The sequence below is a fragment of the Ptychodera flava genome, chromosome 20, assembly GCF_041260155.1.
Source record: "Ptychodera flava strain L36383 chromosome 20, AS_Pfla_20210202, whole genome shotgun sequence".
Classification (NCBI taxonomy): Eukaryota; Metazoa; Hemichordata; class Enteropneusta; family Ptychoderidae; genus Ptychodera; species Ptychodera flava.
Window position 1 is genome coordinate 24,508,686 of NC_091947.1, and position 25,266 is coordinate 24,533,951.

The 25,266-nt window shown below is 34.5% G+C and overlaps 1 protein-coding gene across 2 annotated transcripts in view; it reads right to left on the reverse strand.

Moving 5' to 3' along the window:
* LOC139120380 (prominin-1-A-like) overlaps window positions 1–25,266 on the reverse strand; it is a 94,671-nt gene that overhangs the window by 29,679 nt on the left and 39,726 nt on the right. For both annotated transcript variants that reach the window (XM_070684754.1, XM_070684755.1), the window contains exons 5-9: window positions 20,501–20,573; window positions 18,670–18,759; window positions 11,727–11,941; window positions 2,230–2,301; window positions 840–903 (exon numbers count right to left, since the gene is read on the reverse strand). In XM_070684754.1, the coding sequence (XP_070540855.1) occupies window positions 840–903; window positions 2,230–2,301; window positions 11,727–11,941; window positions 18,670–18,759; window positions 20,501–20,573 (514 nt within the window). The remainder of the gene's footprint in view (window positions 1–839; window positions 904–2,229; window positions 2,302–11,726; window positions 11,942–18,669; window positions 18,760–20,500; window positions 20,574–25,266) is intronic.

The following is a 25,266-nucleotide window of genomic DNA, read 5'->3' on the forward strand; positions in this document are numbered from 1 at the left end:
AATCTGTGATTCAATGGAGTATGTGTATACATTTCCATCTATAAAGTCATTATTTGTAATTCCTAGAATAGCACATCCATAGTCAGGTTGTCCATGGAATGAGTTGTCATTTCCGTTCTTCCACCAGTAACGTGATCCCAGTTTCAATACATCGGCTCAAAATGACATCCTGTTTTAATCAAAATCCTCACAGCACAAGTCACACATTTTTATTGGGAGAGACAAGTCATTAAAATGCAATGGCTGATACATAGGGTACACCATGGTGATTGCTGGGAGCGCATGAATTTAACTGGCACCACATTGACAACTTGTCCTGTGGGTTCTCAGATCTGGAAACAAAAATCTGCCCTGTTTTCTAAACAATACACGTTCAACAGCACCACTGGCTGAAACAACAGACATGCACAAAAACTTGGCTGTGAAAGAGTTGAGGACCCATTCATTTCTCATAACATACAGTTAGTTATTACTACAGTGTATTTGTATGCCGAACCAAAAAGTAGCCTGAAAGCTAAATACATGCTATAAACTGCTCTTGCGCTTGCATGTCAACAGTCACTGTAAATAATTCAGCAACAGTAAACCTGTAGTAAAAAAAAAAGTGACCACTGAGAAAAAACTATTTAGTGGTCAGTTTATTATTTCTGATAAACAAACTGCATATCAAATGTGAGGATATATTGTAGGGCATGGTTGAATTTTCAACAGGTATTTTTTATTTGGCTGTGACCTCAATTGCTCTACCCATATCGCAACATACATGATTAACATTAACTTTGAACTGTGTTTTAATACTGCAGGTGTGCATGACATATCAAGAAGAATATGGTACTCACCTTCCAATGCATCACGACTGTGATTTACAACAAGGATGGGGATTTCGTCAAAATCCTTCCTTGCCTGAAAATGAATGGGTTCATCGGAACATAGTTAACAATATATGCATGTTGATAAAACTTTTCATATGTTGATAGCCCCATATAAATGACTGGTACACACTTCAAGGCATACTGTATAGTAGAGTTACCCAGCGCACATTGAGTTTGTTTATATCACATCTTATTCTGGCATTTGAGTATCACAATATGAAAGAAAGTTCTAATCTCAATAATTTTCACCCCCTTACACACAAGTTACAGTCCTTCAACCTCCCAATTGATTTATCCACATCACAAGAAGTCACATCAGACTACAGTGTAGCACAGCACATACACTGTATACAATTTTTAAGTCTGGAAATCCCTGATTACCTAAATTATGGCACAATCAATCTAGATTCCATTTAGGCACACAAGTTGTGTGTCTGAACACAATTAAAAAAGTGATAGTTTTATCATTTTCAAATTTTTTCAAGAAGGCAAAAGGTCTGTTTTCCCATGTATGAGTCGAAATTAAAGGATTGGCAACCATGCAAAACAAAACTTGATGAAAACATGATGCATCATCATTGATGATTTTGATCATTATAAACACTGTACAATTTGCCACAAAAACTATACTCAATTCAATTTCAACAGCGTACTCCATGCCAGCAAAATTAAAAGTTGTTTTTTTTTTCGTTTTTTCATTTTATCATTTTTGAAACTGTAAGCGTGTAACTGACCCCTTTAGGGAGGTTGGGTTTGAAAATGAGGTTTGTTGCAGGTAATGTAACTATGGTATAAATCACAACCATTTAAAACTCAATAGCGAATAATTGAAATGCGTAATTGCATACATTTTCTTTTTGGACATGACTATTTCTGTGCCATTTTGACCTAATTTCACTGCTGAACAACTTCATGAACGGTCTATTTCATCAGAAAATTTGACATGGAATTCTGAGAAATGTAGGCTTCAAATTTATGGACACTGCTTGTGATGATGTGGTAAAAAGAAAACTGCATGGATGGGTGGGATTGCATTGTGGGTAAACATTGTAAAAGTTGGGTTGGGTATGACCTAGATTTAGATGGTTCCTGGCTGTTATGGTTCAACAAATACCCTATCTGTTCACATAAATCAACAGCATTCAATCAGCACAAATTGTTTCACTTTGAAAGATGACTGTTCATATTAACCATCAGATTAAGCAAAGCACTTTGCACCATGAAAGCATTTGTCTTGTAAACGACGGCTGCAATTACTCTGCCAAGGCAAACACATCATACCAGTAAATCATGACCTGGAAAATTCATCCTTCAAGTTCAGAAACAGAGAGTGGGTTTTGGCTTTCAGCGTGATTACCTTGACTGCGTGAGCTGTGATGTTTTCTTGCAAGGCATCATTCACTCTGTCCAGTTCGTCTTCTATGTCAATCTGTTGATGAACACCAAAGAACACTTAAGATCTGGATGCTTGTTCTTCTTGTCACAACTGTCATGTTAAGTACAACAGTTGAAGTGCATCATCATGTAAAGATGATGACATTAATGCATCCCATGTATCAGTATACCATGAAAATGCTGGGCTGAGCATAAATCTGAGATCAACAATGGTGTTTTCCTACTATAACTGTGTTTCATGACTTTAACCCTTTGAGCGCCAAAGTCAATTTTTGTCTCCTTTAGAAAATATACTTCAGTCAATATTTTGCAGATTTCTGTCAAAATTTTGATAACAGACTGTAGCTAATGAAATGTTATGTCCATTTGGTCCAAAATTATAAAAAAATTACAGAAAATTCATAAAAATTCGAAAAAATGTTGCACTAAAATTTTGGTGGGAACAATTACAGCACTCAAAGGGTTAACTATGACTTTTTGGATACAGTTGAAGGGGGAGGGGTGACTATTCTGAAGAGTTACTAATACTCACGTAAATACATTGATGTAATTTTATTTAATGTCAGAGTACGCTATTTCATGAATGTAAGAATGTATGGATACAGTGATCTATGGGTGCAATGAATTGCAAGGTGGCATTTGTTTGGTGACTTAAAATTATGTGGACTACTCTATCAGGTAGGTGAACAAAATTTCTTTGCTTTTTGATATTAATATATCTCAAAACAAAGTGAGAAAACATGAAATATCTACTGTCTTGATCCCATTGCAAATCAACCTCTACAAAGGAGATGCACACATGATTTGTATGATTTTCCCACTTACCAGGTTCAACTTAGAAAATTGCAGTATTATGTATGACAACTTTTAAAAGCAGAACTAATTCCACAAAAACATGTATTGAGTACATGCTATGAAATAGACATAAAGTGAACACATCGTAACGCAATACAATATTTGGTTCACTGTATATGCGATGATTGATTTCGTACATGTGTCAAAAGACATCCTGATAGGATGACTGTGAATAAACTTCTGCTTTACAGTAATTCTCCCTTCCCATAGAAGCTCCTGAACCCATACAGAAATGGATAATGTACATGTAGCTTGGAAGAAAGTGTATTGTGAGTGAAAAATGCTTTACAAAGACTATGGGCTGTGCTTCTCTAATGAAAGATGAAATTTGCCGTTTGTACGGAATGTCCAGCACTCTTACATTGTATATGTTCTCAATATGAAAAAATTTATGCTTCTCTTTAAGTTTAATCAAGGATGTCACTTGTAATGAGAAGATCTGTGGAGTTCATTCACTTGCAAAGAAGACTTGCCCAGTTTTGATCAACATAATGCATTGCTTGGTGGAAATTTTCATTGGAAAATAATCCCCTTCAACATATACAATGACGGAACATTTTTTAAAGTCTGACATGTTCGGAATCTAATGCCTTGACATCATCCCACGACAGACATACATACTGGGAAGTTATCAGTTTCATTACATGATCCACTGTTGGTTATATAAATGGTACATGGAGTGTCACATTTCATTGACGGCAAACGTAATACATGTCAGTGACTGATATCAAGTGTGCTGTTTATATCCCAGTGGGTTCGCTGTCCTGAGGTAACTCTAACACAAATAGAATGGTGAAGGTGTACGTACATATGAATGTACATTGTATGTAGTACAAATTGATACAAAGGTGGAGCTGTATGTCTTGAACATGATGGAGAAGTGTGTACAGTGCCCATTGAATACAAAGGCTAATCTTAGGTTCTACAGTATACAGTATTTACATTGGGAAGAAAATCGGAAATGTACATGTATATATAATGCCTATTGATATATCTATTTATATATTGACGGCAAAGTTGTATAATTAGAAACACAGAGATGTGCCTAGATGCAGAGGTTATGTTGTATATTTTACAGAATGTTGACTCAATGATGTGTTTATCCCATCAGAAATCTGTGCATCCCCTACAACGTGAGCAGATCAGGCTTGTACTGTCATCATGTATATGATGTACAAGTGATAAGGTCTTGCTAAAGGTATACATTTTGTGCCATTTGTTGTCAGGGACAACCAACCAGTTGATTTTCAGAAATTGTAACCATGCCTACATGAAGGTGTAAATAAGCTGCTATAACCTAGATAGCTGATGAACAGCTTTTTTCATTCAAACCTGCATTCTACAGTATAGGCATATGTACACGATCCATTCTGCTGTTCCCGTTTTGGTTCCACCCTGCTATCTGCGATGGTGGTGCCAGACCTGAATTTTGCTATATAGGGTGGAAGGATTAGAGAGAAAAGAGGGCACACAGGAGTAGAGACTAAAAGTTTCTCATTGGGTGAAATTTACTGAGAGGGAAACATGATCTAAGGAGCAAGGATTCTCTGCAGATTGCTACTTTACGTGTGACTGTGAGTGCATTTTTCTTCTATCAGTACAACCAAAATCAGAACACACCGACAAAATGACACATTGAAGTTGTTTTCTGAATTTAATGTACGATGATCACAGGTATAAATATGGACACCATAAACTGTTTTGAAACATCAGCACTGTGCCAAGTTGTTTAAAGCAGTATTTGGGAAAACTTCTAAAAATTCAACAATAGTCACTGCTGCTGACACATGATCACAGGCATTGGTGTTACGTGTCAAAATAAATAATATAGCTCTGTACTGTATTAAAAGAATAAATTAAAACAAACAAAAACAAGATGACTACCAGGTGCAGTCATATTGGATTTTGTGACAAACAAATTGGTATGCAAGAGTAAGTCCCGCTCCATTGTCCTTGTGCAAGTTTGAATGACATTGGTTCAGGCATGTCTGAGAAATGACTCTGGACAGATACTGAACTGAGTGCTCTGTCCAGCCCCTAGACAAAAGCATTGTCTGCAGAGGCTCAGAACAGAGTGACGCACAAACAAATGTAACTGACTAATGAAAAAGACAGGTCAATTAATTGACAAGTATGAACTCACGACATAAGGTTTCTGGGTTTTTTTACACTCACATTTGATTTTTAAAAATACAACCTTTGGCATAGTGCTGTGCATTTTTTGAGCATTTGAATATAACAAGCAACCTAGCGGCCGATATAGCTCCGCTGTGTTTATGTAGAGAATAACTATTTTTTACACATGTTGATGAAGAAGGGTGGAAATCTTTGATAGCTCGATGCAGTGGCCAGAAAAAAGTGGCTAAAATAAGCTGCAAAAATACGCAATGAAGATTTCATCATACTTTGAATATATCACATAGGATCATCCCTAAGAACATGTCAACCAAAGCTATCTGATGAGTAGTTTTTGAGAATAAATTTTTTGACCAAAAATGGCAACAATTGCCCCCAAAAGTAAAAATTGCAGATTTCATCATAATTTCAAAAGATCAAATTTAGTTCATCTATAGAAACCTGTATACCAAATTTCAAAGCTTGTTAGACAAGTACTTTTTGAGAAACACATTTTTGACCAAAAATAGGAAAAATTGCCCCACAAATTCAAAATTGCAGATTTCATCATTATTTCAATAAATATCATTTAGTTCATCTATGGAAACCTGTATACCAAATTTCAAAGCTATCAGAATATACACATTTACACATTTTTTGACCAAAAATGGCAAAAATTGCCCCAAAAATACAAAATTACAGATTTCATCAGAAATTCAATATATATTACTTAGCTCATCTGTAGAAACCTGTATACCAAATTTCAAAACTATCAGACCAGTACTTTTTGAGAAACACATGTTTTGACCAAAAATGGCAAAAATTGCCCAAAATACAAAATTGCAGATTTCATCATAATTTCAATAATTATCATTTAGTTCATCTGTAGGAACCTGTACACCAAATTTCAAAGCTATCGGATGAGTAGTTTTGGAAATACACATTTTTTGACCAAAAATGGTAAAAATTGCCCCAAAATTACAAAATTGTAGATTTCATCATAATTTCAATAACTATCATTTAGTTAATCTGTAGGAACCTGTATACCAAATTTCAAAGCTATCGGATGAGTAGTTTTGGAAATACACATTTTTTGACCAAAAATGGCAAAAATTGCCCCAAAAATACAAAATTACACATTTCATCAGAAATTCAATACATATTACTTAGTTCATCGATAGTAACCTGTACACCAAATTTCAAAACTATCAGACCAGTACTTTTTGAGAAATAAATTTTTTGACCAAAAATGGCAAAAACTGCATTAAAAAAGCAAATTTGCATATTTCTGCACAATTTGAACAAATCTGAAATAGATCATCCCTAGGGACCTATGTACCAAATATCAAAGCTATCTGACTGGCAGTTTTGAAGAAGAAGATTTTTAAAGATTTTTTTACCAGAAATGACAAAAATTGCCTTAAAAATACAAATATGCAAATTTCGCCACGATTTGAACAAATCTGACTGAAGTCACCCTAAGCAAACTGCATATCAAATTTCAAAGCAATCGGACAAGCGATTTCAGAGAAGAAGATTTTTTTACCAAAAACACCAAAAAATGCCCCAAAAATACAAATATGCAAATTTCACCACGATTTGAACAAACTGAAGTGAGGTCACCTTAAGTGAACTGCATATAAAATTTCAAAGCAATTGGACTTGTGGTTTCAGAGGAGAAGGCAATTGTTGACGGACGACGACGGACGACGGAAAATCAACCTATTTGATAAGCTCCGCGTCGCTGACAGCGGAGCTAAAAATGATGGATTTTCCGATAGCCTTTTTACAGTATTGAGGCTGTCTTTGCACTCTCACATTTAACAGAGAGATAAATTACTGGTTGTCTACGTGTTGTGATTTTCTGCAGTACTCTGTGATAACACTGAATGATGATCACATAGAATACAGCTTAGTGGTGACAAGTGGATGATTGTAGAGTATCAATAAAGACTGTACTAGCCAAGACAAGACTCAATGCATCATGCAAGCTCTGCTCCTCCCCCGGTCTCTGTTGCAAACAAAGAATACACAATAGAAGTATCATTTCAAAATACACATTTCAACAAAAAGTTAATTTTGTCATTGAAAATTTGCATATATCCATATATGGTGAAAGGGGTGTGCCAACTATGATTACTTATGGAATTCCAGTGAATATGAGTTTTGACAGCAATTTTTTTACAATGGGTTCTAAATGAAAATCCATGATTGGCTAGTACCAAAATAAAAACTGTAGACTGAATTTCTTGGAATGGAATATTAGGAGAAGGGAGGACTTCAATAAGACCATTTTGCTTTGTTTTCCAACCTACAACTATTGATTGTTGTCATTACTGTAATCATCCTCCTTGTTGTTGTTGTTGTTGTTGTTGTTGTTGATAGAAGCACTGTTACTCTTAGACTACCGTAATCTTGTTTGAGAGGATAACTGACATTCAGATTTATATGAACATTGTATGTTGTCAATGTCAATCGGAGGTTCTAGTGACTGGAGTAGTTATATCTAGAACAGAATGAGGCAACAGCACTGAAGCTCAGTGTCATGAAAAATAAATTGCCCACTACATCCAAATATTCAAAATTACGACAGACTATGGGATATATTGCATCAGCAGAAATCCATTGTGTTTCATCAATATTGATGATGCTGAGCAATTTTGGATTTTTGTTTCTTACATTTCAATGGAGAGCCACGGCAGTGATAAAACCAGAATAGATCGGTAAAGTGTTGTGAATATCATGAATTACATTAATCAACCCATTTTCAAAATCACTCTGTAAACAATTTTACAGCGATGATAAGAAGCAGTGTTCCTTTCAAATCTTGATTATGAAATCAACTTCCTCACAACGGAAGACATTAACATTGAATAATACACATGACAATTCTTCACTAAAAACCACAATTCCAATTTTCATCATAATGGAATGGAAATCCAATGCTTTGAGGATTTCATTTCACCTTTGATATTCCATATGTACGGTAGTAAATCCTTTTATTTGGGAATGATAGTAAATCACACTTCATTCCATTTTAGAGTCCACTGTGTACGTAAGCACCATATGCTCACTTTACAGTCTAGCGCCTAACCACATTGTAATATGTCTCAATCGCTTCAAACTCTCTCATAAAATACACTGTTCATAATTTCTTTGGTGCCATTCTACTTCTTTTAGAAGCAAACACACTACAGAAAAAAAATGCACTGAAAAAGCAGACAGAGGATATTATATAAAAAGAGCATTAAATAAGTTTTTATAGCAAACTCCATAGCGGCAAAAATATTTTTGAGTATTTCTTTGTTTTCAAAAGTAGCAGAAAGCCAAAATCATTGGTTGACCAGTTTGATGTGAAAAGTGCTTCTGGACTACAAAAGCAATTGATATAAACTATTCACACTGTCATAACGATACTGTTTTATATTAGGCTTCATATCAGAGTGCTAACCAGTCACTTCAGATTTATGCAGCCGGAGGCAATATTGCTTACATAATATAATCAGTTTATCTAAGAATTTAGGCTTGGCTGGCTGAGAGCTTTGCCGACTTAATTTGAAGTAAATGAACACTGTGTGATGTGTTTACACGTTTCATTGAGACGAAAAAATCAGACGTTCACAGTACAATTAAGGAGAGAGAATTGGAAAGTTTGCAGAAATTAAACGATGGAAAGCTCTGCTTGGTTGAGTTCATTTATGATTTTGGTTCCCCACCGATTTATGTTTCCGTCGCCTGAGGGTTTTTTCGAGCGGAAAAAATTGACTTGCAGACAGCAAGTAGATTTGACTGGTGGTGAGGAAAATAGATGTTTGTGTGATCCCTGTCACTTCTGATGCCTTATTCTGATGCAAATGTTGGCAATTGGGATATTGATTTTTCACAAGTCTCTCTCATTAATGGAATCTCTGCTAAAACCTACACGCATGCCTGGAGATGCAATGAGAGCTGATTTACATTTTTATTGACAGATAACTCTGGAGGCATTGCCCTTACATGGTTTTCATTGGTTTTTTTTTTGATTGGTGGACTGTGGTAACTGAGACTATATGTTTGAATTTGTAAGATTGTTGACGTAAAACACATGTAATGCTTGGAATTGAAGATTGAAGATGCAGTGATTTAGGTAGAAAATATCTGCTGAAAAATGATAGTTTTTCTAGCAATATACCCAAGTTATGCAATTTATCCACTTCTGCACAGAAGGTATTGAACACTTGTGGGTTACATCATGGAATGCTTATATTTCCTGCTTTTATATCTCTATATAATCTTACAAAAGACTTCTTGTACGGAATGGGAACTGGGTTCAGAGCACAGTTCTCAATTCCATCGTGATCCTTCAACTGTCAAATCAATTCCGATCATAATACATGAATGGCATTCATTTAAACAAACACAGCGGCAGTATCTTTTTCTTCTTAAAAGACACATTCAGATTTGCTCTTGAAGAAATCTAATACTAACAATATAAACAATGAATGCATCGGTGGACTTGATCACCCCTGAACCCCTGATACCCAGATTTCTCCTCCCATAATCAGTAACCCTTACAGATTTCGCCTGCATAATCAGTGATCCTGACAGTGGGGCATTTCAACTTGCCAATCACAATCTAGTTCAATATCTACCACAGCACAAATGCAAACCTGCATCTGTCAATATTGCTTGTAGCACTGTTGTGCCATTTTGCTGGCCATAATGGAACCTACAGCAATCTAAAAATTAATACTTACCGGTACATGCTTGTGTATCTTATTCAAAGTCAACTATCGTAAAGAAGACAGTATTATATAGGAAGAATTATATCATACCAGTATATTGATGGTGCAAATACAGCGATCTGATTGGTCGAGACACGAAAAGAACCATGGTATATTCGCGATATACCATGGCTGGCACACGTGCGAGCTCTCAGCAAGAGCAAAAGTCCTTTTTTGACGTTTCATGTCAGAATTTCAATATACTGTTATGATATAATAGCAATAAATCACACCCAGCGACGGTAGACCACGCGGTTTGACCAGTTAACTTCATATGTATGCACTTGCTATCGCTCGTGCATATACATCGTGAACTGGTCAAAATCTCTTGGTAGACCGTCGCTGGGTGTGCTTTATTGCTTAAATATATATACATGTACCGTACATGTATCTGCTTTGAAATCTTGACAAAGTTCAGCATGCCACATCACTTTCAGTCCTATTAAGTCAGACTGATTTAGTATTTGCGGGGGCAGAGACGGATAGAGTCTCCAAGATTTCAGAAAGATACTGGAAATTGATATACCGGTAATTGGTGTTACAGTATTGCAGGACATAGATCTGTAAGATTACAAGTATCATTCAACAGTTTGCCCTGCGGCAAATACTACTATGATATCATAGCTTCTGAATCTCTATCAAAAAAAAAAATAAATGAATTAATAAATGAATGAATAAATAAGTAAATAAACAAATAAATGAATAAGTAAGTAAATAAATAAATATCTCATCAAGTACATGTTTGTTTACAATTTGTTATAATTCAAACAAAATATTGAAATATTAATACATTGACAGCAGTTGTGTACAGTAACTCATTCAAAGTTTGAAAGATCTGTGTGTACCGGTATGTGTCTGTGTTGACTGGGAGTTATACGCTATTAATATAACGTGTATATAATTTAAAATTAAGTTATAGTAATATCCTTTATTGAACATGCAATGACATTATATATATATATATATATATATATATATATATATATATATATATATATATATATATATATATATATATATATATATATTATATATATATATATATATGTACGTACTCGTCCGAGTATAAGCCCCTGCTCGTGTATAAGCCCCCCTACTGATTTTAGAGGATTTTAGAAAATACATTACATCCGTGTATAAGCCCCTACCCTAGTGTAACTCAAATACAGAAAGGTTAGGAGAGTATATTTGGTCATTTAACTAGGTAAAATTACTTTTAGATAATAAAGAAACTATCAAAAGATGTTACCGGTATATATAAATGTGAACATGCATATATATATATATATATATATATATATATATATATATATATATATATATATATATATATATATATATATATATATATATATATATATATATATATATATTATATATAAATGTATATGTACAATAACACAAATTACGTCGAGTAGAAAGTAATTATATTATCATTATTCATATTTACAGATACAATCACTTTGTACTTTGTACAAGTTATTTGTGTAATTATTTATAATGCTTTGCTTTTAGCATCGAGCACTGTAATTTCCCACAAGGACATCTGTATAATATATGTATATATAATGTACACAAATACACAGACATACACAGGCATACTACTTTTATGATCTGCTGCGAGTACAAGTCACACCATATTTCAGTCGGACAGAACTTTACTCTACAACTACAATTTTTATAACATACAAATTATAACATGTTAATGATGTAATGTACCACTTACAGTTGAATAATCTGCAGCCGTGGTCAATTGACTGGTGTCCAAATTGGAGCTGAGCGCTGAACACTGAGGGTCACCGCTACAAGCAGGGGAAGACAGTGTTGCGTCCAGATCTGTCTTGGCATTGGACAGTTCTGTGCCCAGGATGGCTGATCTCGATTGCAGCTGATTGGAGGAATCTTCCACCCTCTGCAATTCATTCTGGGTCCTGTACATGGCTGTGGTGATATAGGAAAAGATTATCTATACATGGCCATTTCATAATTTCTAAATTGACTAATATAATATGGATTTTCATGTTGAAACACAGATTTTACATAACTTTATAAAAGGTGACATAAAAACACTTGTAAGGTTGACAATACATTCTTGCAATCTCCTAGAATAATATTACCCTATGAAAAGAAATAAAAATTAGGCAGTTACTTATAGGATGATGATGAAAATGTAAAGAAAATGTAGTACACCTTGTTTCTAGACCTTTGAAAAGTGCAATGGAGAATCAGACTCGCATTAGTACAAACTCTATTTTGGGAAGCAAGCGCAAATTGAACAAAATTGGTTTCGTTTCAGGTCGATATAAATGATCACGGCATGAAAGATAAATTTGACACAAAATGGGCCTGATGTCGTTTTCGGAAGGAATTAGTGACAGAGAAAAGAATGACTTTTGATCAAAAATATCTCTTGAGCTGCGGAAGGATAAATGCATTCCATTAGAGGCATTTTCCAATGTGAATTTAATGATACTTAATGTGAGTTTAAGAGTGGAGCTGAATTTGTTTTCAAATCCACATTTATCCAGAAATTGTTTTCAGTCTATCACTGTACCATTAAGGGAAAACAGCAAAAGGCAACAAGATATGGTCTGTGGATTGAACAGGGAAATGCTATTTTTGGTAGATGAAATAGATATCTTATAAACTCATCTTTCAAAAAATTCAGTGATTGTTTACCGATAACACTGATTTGACGTCTAAGTTGTGACAATTTACCTAGTTTCTTTTCTCTGGAAGACTACATCTCTAAATGGCTGCCCTGCACTCAAGCCAAACCCAACTTGCAGTTATATGATGGTAGCAACTAAAATCCAAAGACCTAAAGAATCATCGAAGTATGTTACCTTGCGTTACATACCAGGTATAGGATTTCACTTAGATACATAAGTACTGCATCTACTTGTATAAATCATTCAAAATTAAACTGGATTGTCAAACTGAGGGCCTCCTGTTATGCATAGGTTTACTACTGATTCTCATCTGACACCCTAGCTTGTTGACTGTTTTTAACACTTTGTTTAATATTTAACATTAATGAAAAAGCTCATTGAGGATTGAGGATGTAAACTTCATGGGTTAGGATAAACACTGCCACCAAAGATTACAATCATTCAATTATTAACTTTAATAATGTTTTGCCTGTAGAATGTGAGCTGAAAAATTAGTAAATAAACTTGATATGACTCACTAAAACCTGAGAGTTAAGAAATAATGCTGTATTTGTTTATTATATCTTGGATCCTCTCGCCTTTGATACTGATCTTGATTATTCTGAGTAAACATTGCTTTTTTTACAATTCTCATTGGCATTGAGAGTTGACTGATATGACTGATTAAAATAAACAGCTCTTGTATTTGCTCTCAGGAGGTAACTGTCAGTTGTACATACAACTGCAAGCAACTGTGGATCAACATTTAATTGGGACCTTGAGTAATTCGAAATGTAAGCAGAAGGCACCAAACTCTGGTTGTGTATGTACATGTGTATGTACATGCATACTGTATTGCACCATGCACTCACATACATAACTCATAATGTATAAGAAATAGGTGTAAATACGTACTAATTGTTGTACACCTTGTATACCAGATACCACCTGTTGAATATACATGTATATGTATATGTGAACCTGACCATGCCTTGAGAACAAGGGAAAGCTAGTCACCTTGAAAGCAATTTCATTGGACCTTGACACCCTCCTCGCATCCCATTGCCAGTAAATATGTGTGTATGTATGTATAATATCTTTCATTACAGAACTGACTCAACTGAGCTGTCCAAGTACATCTGGACCTTGAAACAAAGGAACCAGGTCTTTGACATTTCGTGGTCAATTATTGACAAAGCATAAAGCTACTCTAACATAAACAAGCGATGTAATCTTTGTATATCAGAAAAACTGCACATTATCAATGCTGACAAATCTACACTGTTAAACAAACGCTCCGAGTTAGTTTCAAAATGTCGCCACCAAAACAAATATTATCTATCAGATTTTAACACCACCTATAAATGGAATGGTACGTCCCGATCATACATATATAAGAGTGTTAATTGGGCTAGTATTATGTTCACTTCATCTGTCTGATGATTGCAGGATGCATGAAACTTAAGTAACAGATACCATTACTTTGTACTTGAAGTAATTTTGTGTTATTACTTATAACGCTCTGCTTAAACATTGAGCACTGTAATTTCCCATGAGTACATCTGTGTATATATATATATATATATATATATATATATATATATATATATATATATATATATATATATATATATATATATATATATATAATCAGTACTATATACAATCAGTACTATATACATGTATGCTGTCATTATGAATATAGTATTACATTGGAAAGTCTTTGTTCTAGCTGTTTATCCTGAGATAAATGTCCCACTATATTTACAAACAATTACAGAGTCCACTTCTCCAGCTCTATTACCTACATTGTAATAGTTTAGAGTACAGACTTTGATATTTTGTTATTTATTGACCCTACTGCTCTTTCTGATGTATGGAGGCTGGCAGTGTTTTATTACTGTAACTTATTTCTGGACTGTTATGACTCAATAATACAGGGCTGAGGCAACCTTTGCAAACGAACAATTTGGTATTCCATGGCTCAATCAATGTGCAGCCAGTGCACAAAGTGGGTAAAATTTTATGGGATTGTATGATCTCAACAGCCATAACATTTACACCATAAAATGGTCTGGATATCATGAAAATGACTCTATTTCATCAATTGTATTATTACAATCACCTTGGGGAGTAAAACCACAAAGATTTCCCTACAACACTGCGCAATTGCTAGAATGGGAAGTAATCACATCATAAAAACTATATAAATGAGGAAAAAGAAAGAAATGTTTGTGTTTCCTCAAGATTTATGAGGATGATTTGTTCAATTTATATGAAAGGAAAAGTTCCAATGTTTATGAGAGTTTGGATACTTGCTCAGGCAAGTTGAGATCAGGTCTGACGTGTATATAGCACTTGTATCTTTTTTTACTTCTTGGGAGTTTGAGGTCACAAAAATGGATGGTTTACACGGTGGGAGAAGGAACAGCGAGGATTGAATGCTTCATAAAAGAAAACCCAGAACATTCTCCCCATTCCACAATGACACACAAAATGCCTATTTGAAAGCTAGCAGAACTTGCGTATTCTACAGTATGATGATCAAGCTAAAATAGCACGGAATGATTTTGAGATCAAAAGGTTATATATAGTTGCTTGGCCATTCTTGGATGCCATTCTGCCCCAAATTTACACTCAAACTGGCTCATGTACCGGTAAATCATGTTAAATGGTGATAACTTTTGAAAGAAATTGGATCAAAGTAGCGTAACTGCCCGACTATGATAGCATGGACACATCAACTTTGCTGTACTAAATAATGCGTGCATGATGCACTCTGGTGGGTGTCCTGAGGGACTAATCTAAGTACACAGTCAGGCTGTAAATATTTGGTATACACCATAAAAATGCTTAGTGAGATATACACAGTACGAGTTATGTGATGGAAAGTGATCATTACTGTTCTAAGTACTCCCTATTCACAGATCAGGCACTGACAAATGGGGAGTTTGCAATGTCAATTACACAAATGAAGTCATAACTACGTTATAATATTATCAGATGTAACCTTGTGATAGTAAAGTACAATGTATGTATCAGTAATGTTTTACAGATTACATCATGTTTCCTATCCGGCAAAGTTGCAGGGCAAATGATTGAACAAGTGGCATCCTTGTTGATTATACTCATCTGTGTATGGAATATCATCGGATTTGAAGTACAAGCTGTGTGTATGATAAATCAGATATTGGTATGGTTGCTTGTCATTCTCAATTGTTCAGACTGAGTCTGCAGTGTTGGTATTATCTTCATGTACAACAAATATGATACCAAAATATAAACAGAGATACATTTACAGAGATACATTTACGAAACAAAAAGGATGTGGATTTTATTTTGATTGAACAAATTCAAATTACAGTTGTGGGAGAGGGATGTCTCATCTTGCATTGTATCAGAAATAATGACAGGAAATCGGAAATATAAATAGTAGGTTTTGTGTTTTTAACCGATATCATTGGTGAATTAATGTGAGTGAGCCTGACTAGATTATTTGTTTCCATAATGTTTTGCAGCATATTCCATGTTGTATAGCTGGTGAATTTCCTGAGAAACTCTAACCTGGAGAGAGAGTGGTTTTTGCTTGTTCTCATTTGTGTACGGAATATTAACGCCTAATAAATTAAGGAGTCTGTTGATGATAAATCATATATCAGAATGGTCACTTGCGAGAAATTTTCAAACTCGTCACTGTATTACATGTCAAGCACAACAGTAGAGTTTCAAACAATGACATAAACCTCTACATTGAAAACTAACAGTACAAATATATAGGGAGGTGGTTTGTTGTTAGTACCAATTTGTTCAATGCAAGGACAGCCTATACGTGTCATAGGGATTACAAGTAATGATAGAAAGTTTGAAATAATTTCTTGAAATTATATATATAGTTAGTTTTTTAGTTACTTATTTAAGCAAGAATTGTGAATAAACCTGACAAGACATAGTTCTATTACTGTAAATGCAGTTACCAAGTGGACAAAGAATAACAATATTATTTTCAAGGCTTATAATACACTTAGGCATTAAAGGAGTCTAAATCACTATACAGCCTGTAGAAGTGAATCACTCATTAATATCCCTGTGTATAGACATCTGTATGCAAGTTCTTCATATGTATCCGGGTAACATAGGGTTAAAAGTTCAAGGGTCATATTGTTGCTTTTTTGAGTAAAAGTAAAAGTAAAGTAAGCCTTTATTGAAATCGTATCCCAGTTGGGATCTTGATCATAAAGTACAATAAAGGTTTTGCAAAAACAACAATGAAAGAGTGTATATATATATATATATATATATATATATATATATATATATATATATATATATATATATATATATATATATATATATAATATATATATATGAGGTCAACATATTACAGGTTCATAAATAGTTTACTTTGTTTTTTTCATTTTGTCTTGTCTGAGTTTAAACATGTATGTATTAAGTGTGATCTAAATCTTCTAAATTCTAGCACTGATGACTCAGTACTGATGGGAAATTCGGCAGGTGCATGCACTTTCTGTGATGATAGAGACATTATAAACTGTCCCTCACGCTTGCGCTTTTGTTTTCAATGAAAGATCTTTTGCTTGACAGTATATGGGGTTGCATCCTGTTCTGTTTTAGCTTCTCTTCATTTCAGAATTTACAACACCTGACATAGGTCGGTCACTTCTCTTAAAATTCTGTTTTTATTAGCCCTGATTGTGATCCGGTGATGATGGTGGCATAAGTAAAATCCCACTTTGGCCAAAATAGACCACTAGAAAATGTGTCATTCTCTTCATGTTGAAATTTTCAAAGAGATAAAATGCGATAAAAGCTTCAGCACAACGATTAGGTGCTTGATAATCTATTAATTATTCCAGTTCTCGGAGGTATTGACGCTCGGGTGATCACCGAAGGACATCAAACATACGTCATTGTGATATACAGCCAGGTAAAGCACCGCCATTTGAGGTGCAAGGTTTCATGTACTTTTGACCTTCTGGCAGCAACATTAATCTCACCACACTGTAGAATTTCAGCAGTGTCTCTTGTCTGCTATGATTATTAAATCAATGTTGATTTAGATTGGAAATGTGTTATGTTACATATTGGGGTGTCTAAACAAGGAAACACTAGATTATTCATTTACCCATGGTTGTTGGTCAAAGACAAAGACAAATAGTCTGCTTGTGAAAATTAGACATTTGCACTTGTCAAAATTTATCACACCCCTAGTAATGAATTTTATGATAAAAACACCTTTACAAACACAGACTGGGTTGTTATTCATTATAGAAGCTGGCTGGCTATAGATCCGACGTCAAGTATCATGCATGTGTGGATCCAGCTGTCAATAAAGGCTATTTCTGTCCCTTTTCACAGTCGACGCTCTTTGAAGTGGAAAATAACATTTTTAAATTGTGAAGATCGCAATAAAAATCTGCTATTAAACGATTTCCAAGGACTGTATTCGTATAGCAAAGCAAAGCTGCATTTGTGTGCATCTCATAAGACATTAGTGCTGACATTTAGAAAGAATTGAAAAATAATGTATGGTTTGGTGTATTTTAACCAGATTTGGAGAGAGTCCTATTATTTCCAGTGTTATTTTTGGGAAATGGTGCAGGCAAGGCTCAGCTTGTTTGTACATTAATAATCAGTGTATGAGAAGTATGGTTATTGCACTATCAAAACTTAGAGAAAGAAGGCTTGTTCCCAGATTACCTGGGCAATTATTTGAAATATATAACTATGGATGAAGATTTAATTAGCTTACATAATGGATCTTACATCAATATGCTGAAATTAAAATAGTGTTTTCTTTCACTCAATACCCAATTTCTACTAGAATATTCATATGTAATGAACAGTGGAAGATCAGTTTGTAGAAAGATGTTAGTCCAGACTTCACAAAATCATTGGAGTAGAAGCTAATGCAATTATTTTAGTTAAAATGGGAGTGAGTTTTGTCACATCGTTTGCTAAGTACTGTCGTTCAAACGTTACCAGTGTGGTAAGACTTACTTTTTCCCATGGCAGTCAGAGAATTGATGGCTGGATATGCAACATCAGTCAGATTGTCATGCAGTGGTATTCCAACAATTTCTTCAACACCTGAAATATAGTTTTCAATTTAGGTTAAATGATGTTTTAGGAAGAACAAGTCTTACACAAGCATACTATCCAGTGCTATTGTCATACTATTGCAAAACCCTTTTTTCAAACTTTTGATGGGGCCTGATAAAACAACAGTTATATTTGACCAAATAATGATCACTTGAATGAATGAAAAAAAAATTATATGATATAAATAAATTGCATACAGTGTATACAGATTTCTTGTGTAATTTTTTTATGATTACTTTTGTTTTGTCTCATAGCTGGCCTATACATTCACTTTGCTACTCTGCTGTCTGGGGGATGTGTGGCTTTTTGTTTTGTATTTATAGCAGGCCTATACAGTCACTTTGCAATCTCTGCTGTCTGTGGGATGTTTGGTTTACTGCCATAATCCTCTAATCTTGGTAATCCCTAGTACAAACTATTAGAGGGGATTATGTTAGGCAATTAACTACTAGTAATCCATTATTTCCTTCAAATCAGTAATAAGAGATTATAAACTGACTCAATATACCCACAAACTTCAAGTTGGTATTCCAATATGTGTATTCTATTAATTTTTTACATGTAGCATTCTTGCATTTGCAAAAACTGGTAAAAAAATGATAGGCTGTCGATGATATCCATCCAGTCACAGTACCTTCACTATTCAATTTTGAATAATTTGGTAATGTAGTAGAATATTTACATTGCTTCAAAGCTCATGACAACTTTCACCATTGTAAGGATTACCTCTCATACACAGCTCAAACATTTTAAAATTTTTATTTCAAAATATTATTTGAAAAAATTGCTTTCACTGAATCTCTTCTCAGGTTTTTGATTCGGTAGTTATAAAGTCTGATTTACATAAGAAACTTTACGAACTATCTAGGAGGAGACTGAAAAATTTGTGTCCAACGTGGCTGAAGAATTTGCAAGTGTGTTATAAAGAGACAATCCTGTTGACATTAAAGAGAAAGCAAACTGCTTCAACACATTTAAAAATTCACTGGGAACACAAGACAATGAATAATAAAGTCAGCACCACCACGGTAAACATTATGTACACATGAGAAGAATACATTTACATGTACAATAGCTAAGTACATGCCACTGTGGAACACATTGACTGCATGGTCATATTCCAAATAAAAGTCCACTGTAGTCTACTCCTTCCTACTCTAAGTTTGCTGTGCATCATTCATGTAGAGAAGGCTTTTAGAATGATTACACTGTTCAATCACACATTAGATAAATGCCATCACCCTATAATGCTATGGCATGACTCTCATGACATTTACAACATTACATCATGACATTTACAGGATTACATCATATGAAAATTGCATCAGCTAATTTGTTTGAAAGATGTTCACCCTTTGACTATACCTCTACCATCGTCATTTTCGGATATTTGGGGTGGGGAGCATGTATGTTATTGAAGGAAGGTTAAGTTTTGCTATTCTCACCATTCATTGTTCTGGCCCAATTTGCTGTGTAAATAGATCTTGGCTCACACTGATCAAACACAACTGATTTAGATCTAAAGTCTGACGTCATGGATGAAGAGACTAATTTCAGGCCAAATGAAAACAGACAGTATACTGAAGCGTAATGACAGATGTATTAAGAATCAATGACATTCAATCCCAGTGACTCATGTTAGTTGGGGTCTAGTTTGGACAAGGACTGTAACGTGATGCACCGGTTCACACTCCTGGGGTATAGAATATCTAGAAAATGTCATACTAACGTTCTGTGCTTAGCTCCAACATCATCAGGCCATTCACGTAGCTGTATTGCTCCACCACCAAGAAATCAAATTCCTGAGATACAGAGAGAGAGAAAAAAACGTACATGTTGTGAAATCAAAACTCCAAATATATTTCAAAGGAAATAAAGTGTGAGTTACAATTCTTTTAATTTAGATGTCCATTTAAAAACTACTCTATCCCATATCTGCTTGACTTTAGTTAAAATTGTCTCTTATGGTAAATATTTCACTTAGGTATTTTTGCATGTCAATATATACCGGTATTTTGTTTAAAAATGGGATAAACTGGTATGAAAAATTTATGAAACCCATTTTCCCTAAAGATGGCAAACTTTTGAAAGACTTGTACTATAGAAAGTAATCAAAATAACTTTTGAAAGGAAAGAAGGATGTATGTAGTGTAAACTTACAAATATTGGGTGCAAAGTGTAAAACCATATCATTGATTCTACTGAACCAAATGGCTTGACAAAAGATTTGTTTTTCATTTCTTATTTGATATTTGAATGCAGATCTGCCATCCTTTCATATTTCTACACATTAAGGTAGTACGTGCCTCAAGTTTAAAAGTCTGAAACTTGCTCAAGCTTTCTACAAGGGAACTTTACTATTCCTTTTAATAATCGTGAATAAGAATCAAGGATCAATGTACAAAATTAGGAAATTGTGAAGCAAATCGTCCAAAATTTACCGTCACTTGAAATTTAAAATGGCTGTCATTTCTATATTAACTCTACGGAGAAAACTCAAATTTTCAATTTTCTCAAAAAAAAGCTGGTGAAAACTTAATTTACCCAATGAGCTTCATCCCTAACAAGTGATGGACCAAAAGCGTCCTGTAAAGGTTTTAGAGTCTGAATATCTGTCCCCAAGGTGAATTCTAAATGAAAATTTCACAGGGCATGCATAGGTACAGACACAGACTGATTCTTCAAATTCACAGACCAGATTTCTCATGAGAAATATGAAAAGCAACATCAGAAAAAGATAAGTCAAAGAGAAAAGTATCAAAAGTGGCAGGGCGTGGGCAGAGTTGAAATGAAAACACCAAACTATACATGACAGTCAAAGCTAGATCATGCTACACAATCTAAATTTATGTACCCTTCTGATTGGAAAAAAACAAAAATTTATCGACCCATTTTGCTTTCATTTTTAAGGGCTTCTTTTATTCCGCCATACAACTGATCAAATTAGACAAGTATCACCCTAAGGGAGGTATCTTGGTTTAGAATTAGAAGCAAGGCATAAATTACAACTTTTCCAATTTCTGTTTATGCGTTCGTTACTTAACTTCTAGTTTAATACCAATATAAGTCATTTGGCCAGTGTTAGAATATTGAACTTGTCCAATTACCAAGTCTTGTCAATGTCAAATAATGGTATCCATCCTAAAAATGAATTGCTGGTTTCATGACATCGAACTTTTGACTGGATCAGTGCAACAGTACAGTATTTATCATACACAGCGTTTATATTTGTACCTGTATATGGCTATGGGTTGATCGTGCCAATATTATGCTTGGGAAATTAATGAATAGAAATTGCATATTTACCATAATATGGGACTATCATTTGTGTGTATTATTCATTTTCTAACAGTCTGCATGGGTTTTTGTAAATTTGCTAAGATCCATAAATTTCAAAACGATCAAACTATACTGGACATGAATCTTTGAAATGGTAATTTTTTACCCCTGATGACGTGAATCCTTCTGGATGAGTAATTTTGGTCATAAACTTTGTGGGTAAATTACACCCCAAAATGATTTGACGGGGTCAAGGCTACCATCTAATATTGCTAGTCACATCTGGACAAGTGTTTTTTTGACCTAAAAAGAGAGAAACGAGATTTCCAGACAGCTGTGAGCAGCAAAACAAGAGATGGACAATAAGAAAGCTTGTTATACACAAAATTTACAACAACAATCTTTTGATAACAATAAGTCAATATAAGCCCTCCCAAAATATTACATAATTTTAGTTATGAATTTTATTTGGTATTATTATAACACTAATGGAAAATATTACTTACAGAAATCAATTCTAGACGTTTCATTTTATATTTGCCTTGTTCCAATCACTTTCAATAAATATGTGCAAATCCCTTCAAGAAAATTGACAGCTAATCAATTCTGTTTATTTATTCAAGTGAACAAATTAGAAACCCTGTCTATCCTGCATTTAATATTTTCATACTGGCCTTATGGCAACTGGACAAAATGCTCAGTATGGTACACTGTATGAGCACACAACATGCGAATGACAAAATGCAATAAGTTCCCTTCCAATATACTGAAGAAAGCGGTGACTTACTATAATTATAAGCAACTATGAATGCAAAAGAAAATGAACATGTGAAAAGTTTATCAAGAATAATATTTGCTGTTCATAATGGATGGTTGAAGCATCAACAAGTGGATTATTACACGAAAACATTAAATTATCACTTTAATGACTGATCAATAAATGTATCAAGATGAAATGCCCAGCCATGTTGTCAAGTTCATGATATCAACACAATGAGTTTTCTTATCTGTGTTATATGTCCAATTTAGATAATAGATTTGAACATGTTTGTGAGGTGTACCAAACTTTAGGGAAGGATGGCCTTCCTGATGGTGTAGTATGGTCATTTAAATTTACATATTGTACATGTGCGAATGACGCTACTTGCTAAAATCTTCAAAAGTTTTCAGTTGAAAATTTGCCGTGTGAGATCCAAAAATAGCAAATGCAGTATCCTTGATAGACATGCTGTAAGGAAGGGCAATGTAAATGAACTCTACATAGAGCCACCACTCTCTCTGTTCCAGTAACATTACCCCATGTTTGTGCACTGGGTGTGAAAAACTCTTTCATCCTCTTCTTTAGTATCTACCCTCTTCCAATATGGTTTAACCCTATCGTTGTTGTAAAGGTGTGGAACATTTGACTTGTCTGCAGGGAACCAGGGTGAAAGAGAGAGGGACCCTAAGGAACATGCAGACAGACATCTTAAAGATGTCAAGTAAAAATTACTGGTAAATTTAATATTTGAGACCAGTGAAGTATAGATAAAGTTGTGCCCACACTTTGTTCCCTCCTGCCTAACCTCCCATTGGGACAGGTATACAAAAGGACATATATGACATTGGGGTATTAGGAAAAACGCAACTTGATTGATCAACCAATTTTCTTCAGGACATTCAAAACACTGAGGCTGAATTCAAGGTTGACTGGAGCTTGTGTCACCTTGTTACTATCTGAGTTTACGAAGAAAAAAAAAATTCTTTTGCTGATTGGTTTAACCTGCTGACATTTCATGTAACCTCTGCCTGAGTTAATTGGAAGGAGTTCACGATAGATAAAGAAAGACCCAACAAAAGTGACACTCGGTATTGCCTCCAAAATAAAGCTGAAGATCCCCCTGAGATGTTGACATGCCAGTTTATTTCGGAATCACTCCGACCGACAAATTTCCCAGTCGGCTACTTTACATGCTTTCACACCTAAAAGCTAGAAAAAAAAATTCTCCAATGATTGCACACAACTGTGTGTTCAATAAATCAGGCCGGTATACAGTGTACCTGCAATTTTATTGTTGTTTTTACTCATATGGTGTAAAAATAGAGATTTATGAAAGTCTCAAGTACAGCGTATATATAAAATTTGCATGTCGTAAAAACGTTATTTTGCAGTCTTTTTGTTGGGGTAGTAAAAGTACAGCAATGATATAATCCTCTTTATTTTCACCAATGCAGTCACAGTTTGAATTCCCGCAATACCATTTTACACTGCTTTAATAACTTTCAAATTTATTTGCAAATCATTGATTGAAAACTAGTTCTCTTTTTAACTTTAATATTTTCATTTTCAAAAGAACTTTTTGTTCAAAAAGCCAATGCAATGCTGTAGCACTACCGGTATAAATCGTAAGTTTAAAAATTCCTCTAATATAATACATCTACAAACTCTTTCCATTTAATTAAAATAAATGTGAAAATTAAAAAAAAATCTTGCTACGAAGTAATTCAAATTTCTTTTATTTTCTTAGGCATTTATTGGGACTTGGTAACTGATATCTGTGACTTTATTTTGCATCAATCAATTGAAGATCACCATTACGTACACAGATACATGTATGTCGTACTATCATTTGCTCTGCTGCAAGTGTAAACACAGCTGTTATGGCACTCAGTATCGTTGTCACTAAGTCTTTTTTTCCACTTGAGAATCTACGCAAATTCCCTGAGAGATGTTTGTCTGCTATTAGTAATCCTCTGGTTGTTAGAGCGAGGCCGGGCACAGCCATGAGCATAACCTTTGGTTTCCCCCTGACATGGTTCTCTGAACCTGAGTAATAAATCATTCCAATGACTCCATCGGAAAGGAAAATGTAGATATTGAATGATTGGGCCTGGAATATTCTCTTATTCTACATTCAGAAATTGGTGAAGGTTAGCCTTGAAAGCTGATCTGATCTTCTGATATTTCATCGACCCAAACCAGCTATATGTATTCAGCAAGACAGAATTACATATTACTTTCACTGTGGAAAACCCATCTTCAGCACCAGATTGACACGTTTCACTCCGGACGGTCAGTGACACCCTAAACAGCTTACAGGCTGGAATCAATTTGCTGAATGGGAAACTAAAACAGACTTTATTTGGCGTGACTAGCTTCAATCTTATAAATTGGTACACGATTTAAAGAAAGACTTCAGCCATAAAGATTAATGCACATGCAAGTATTGTATGGGG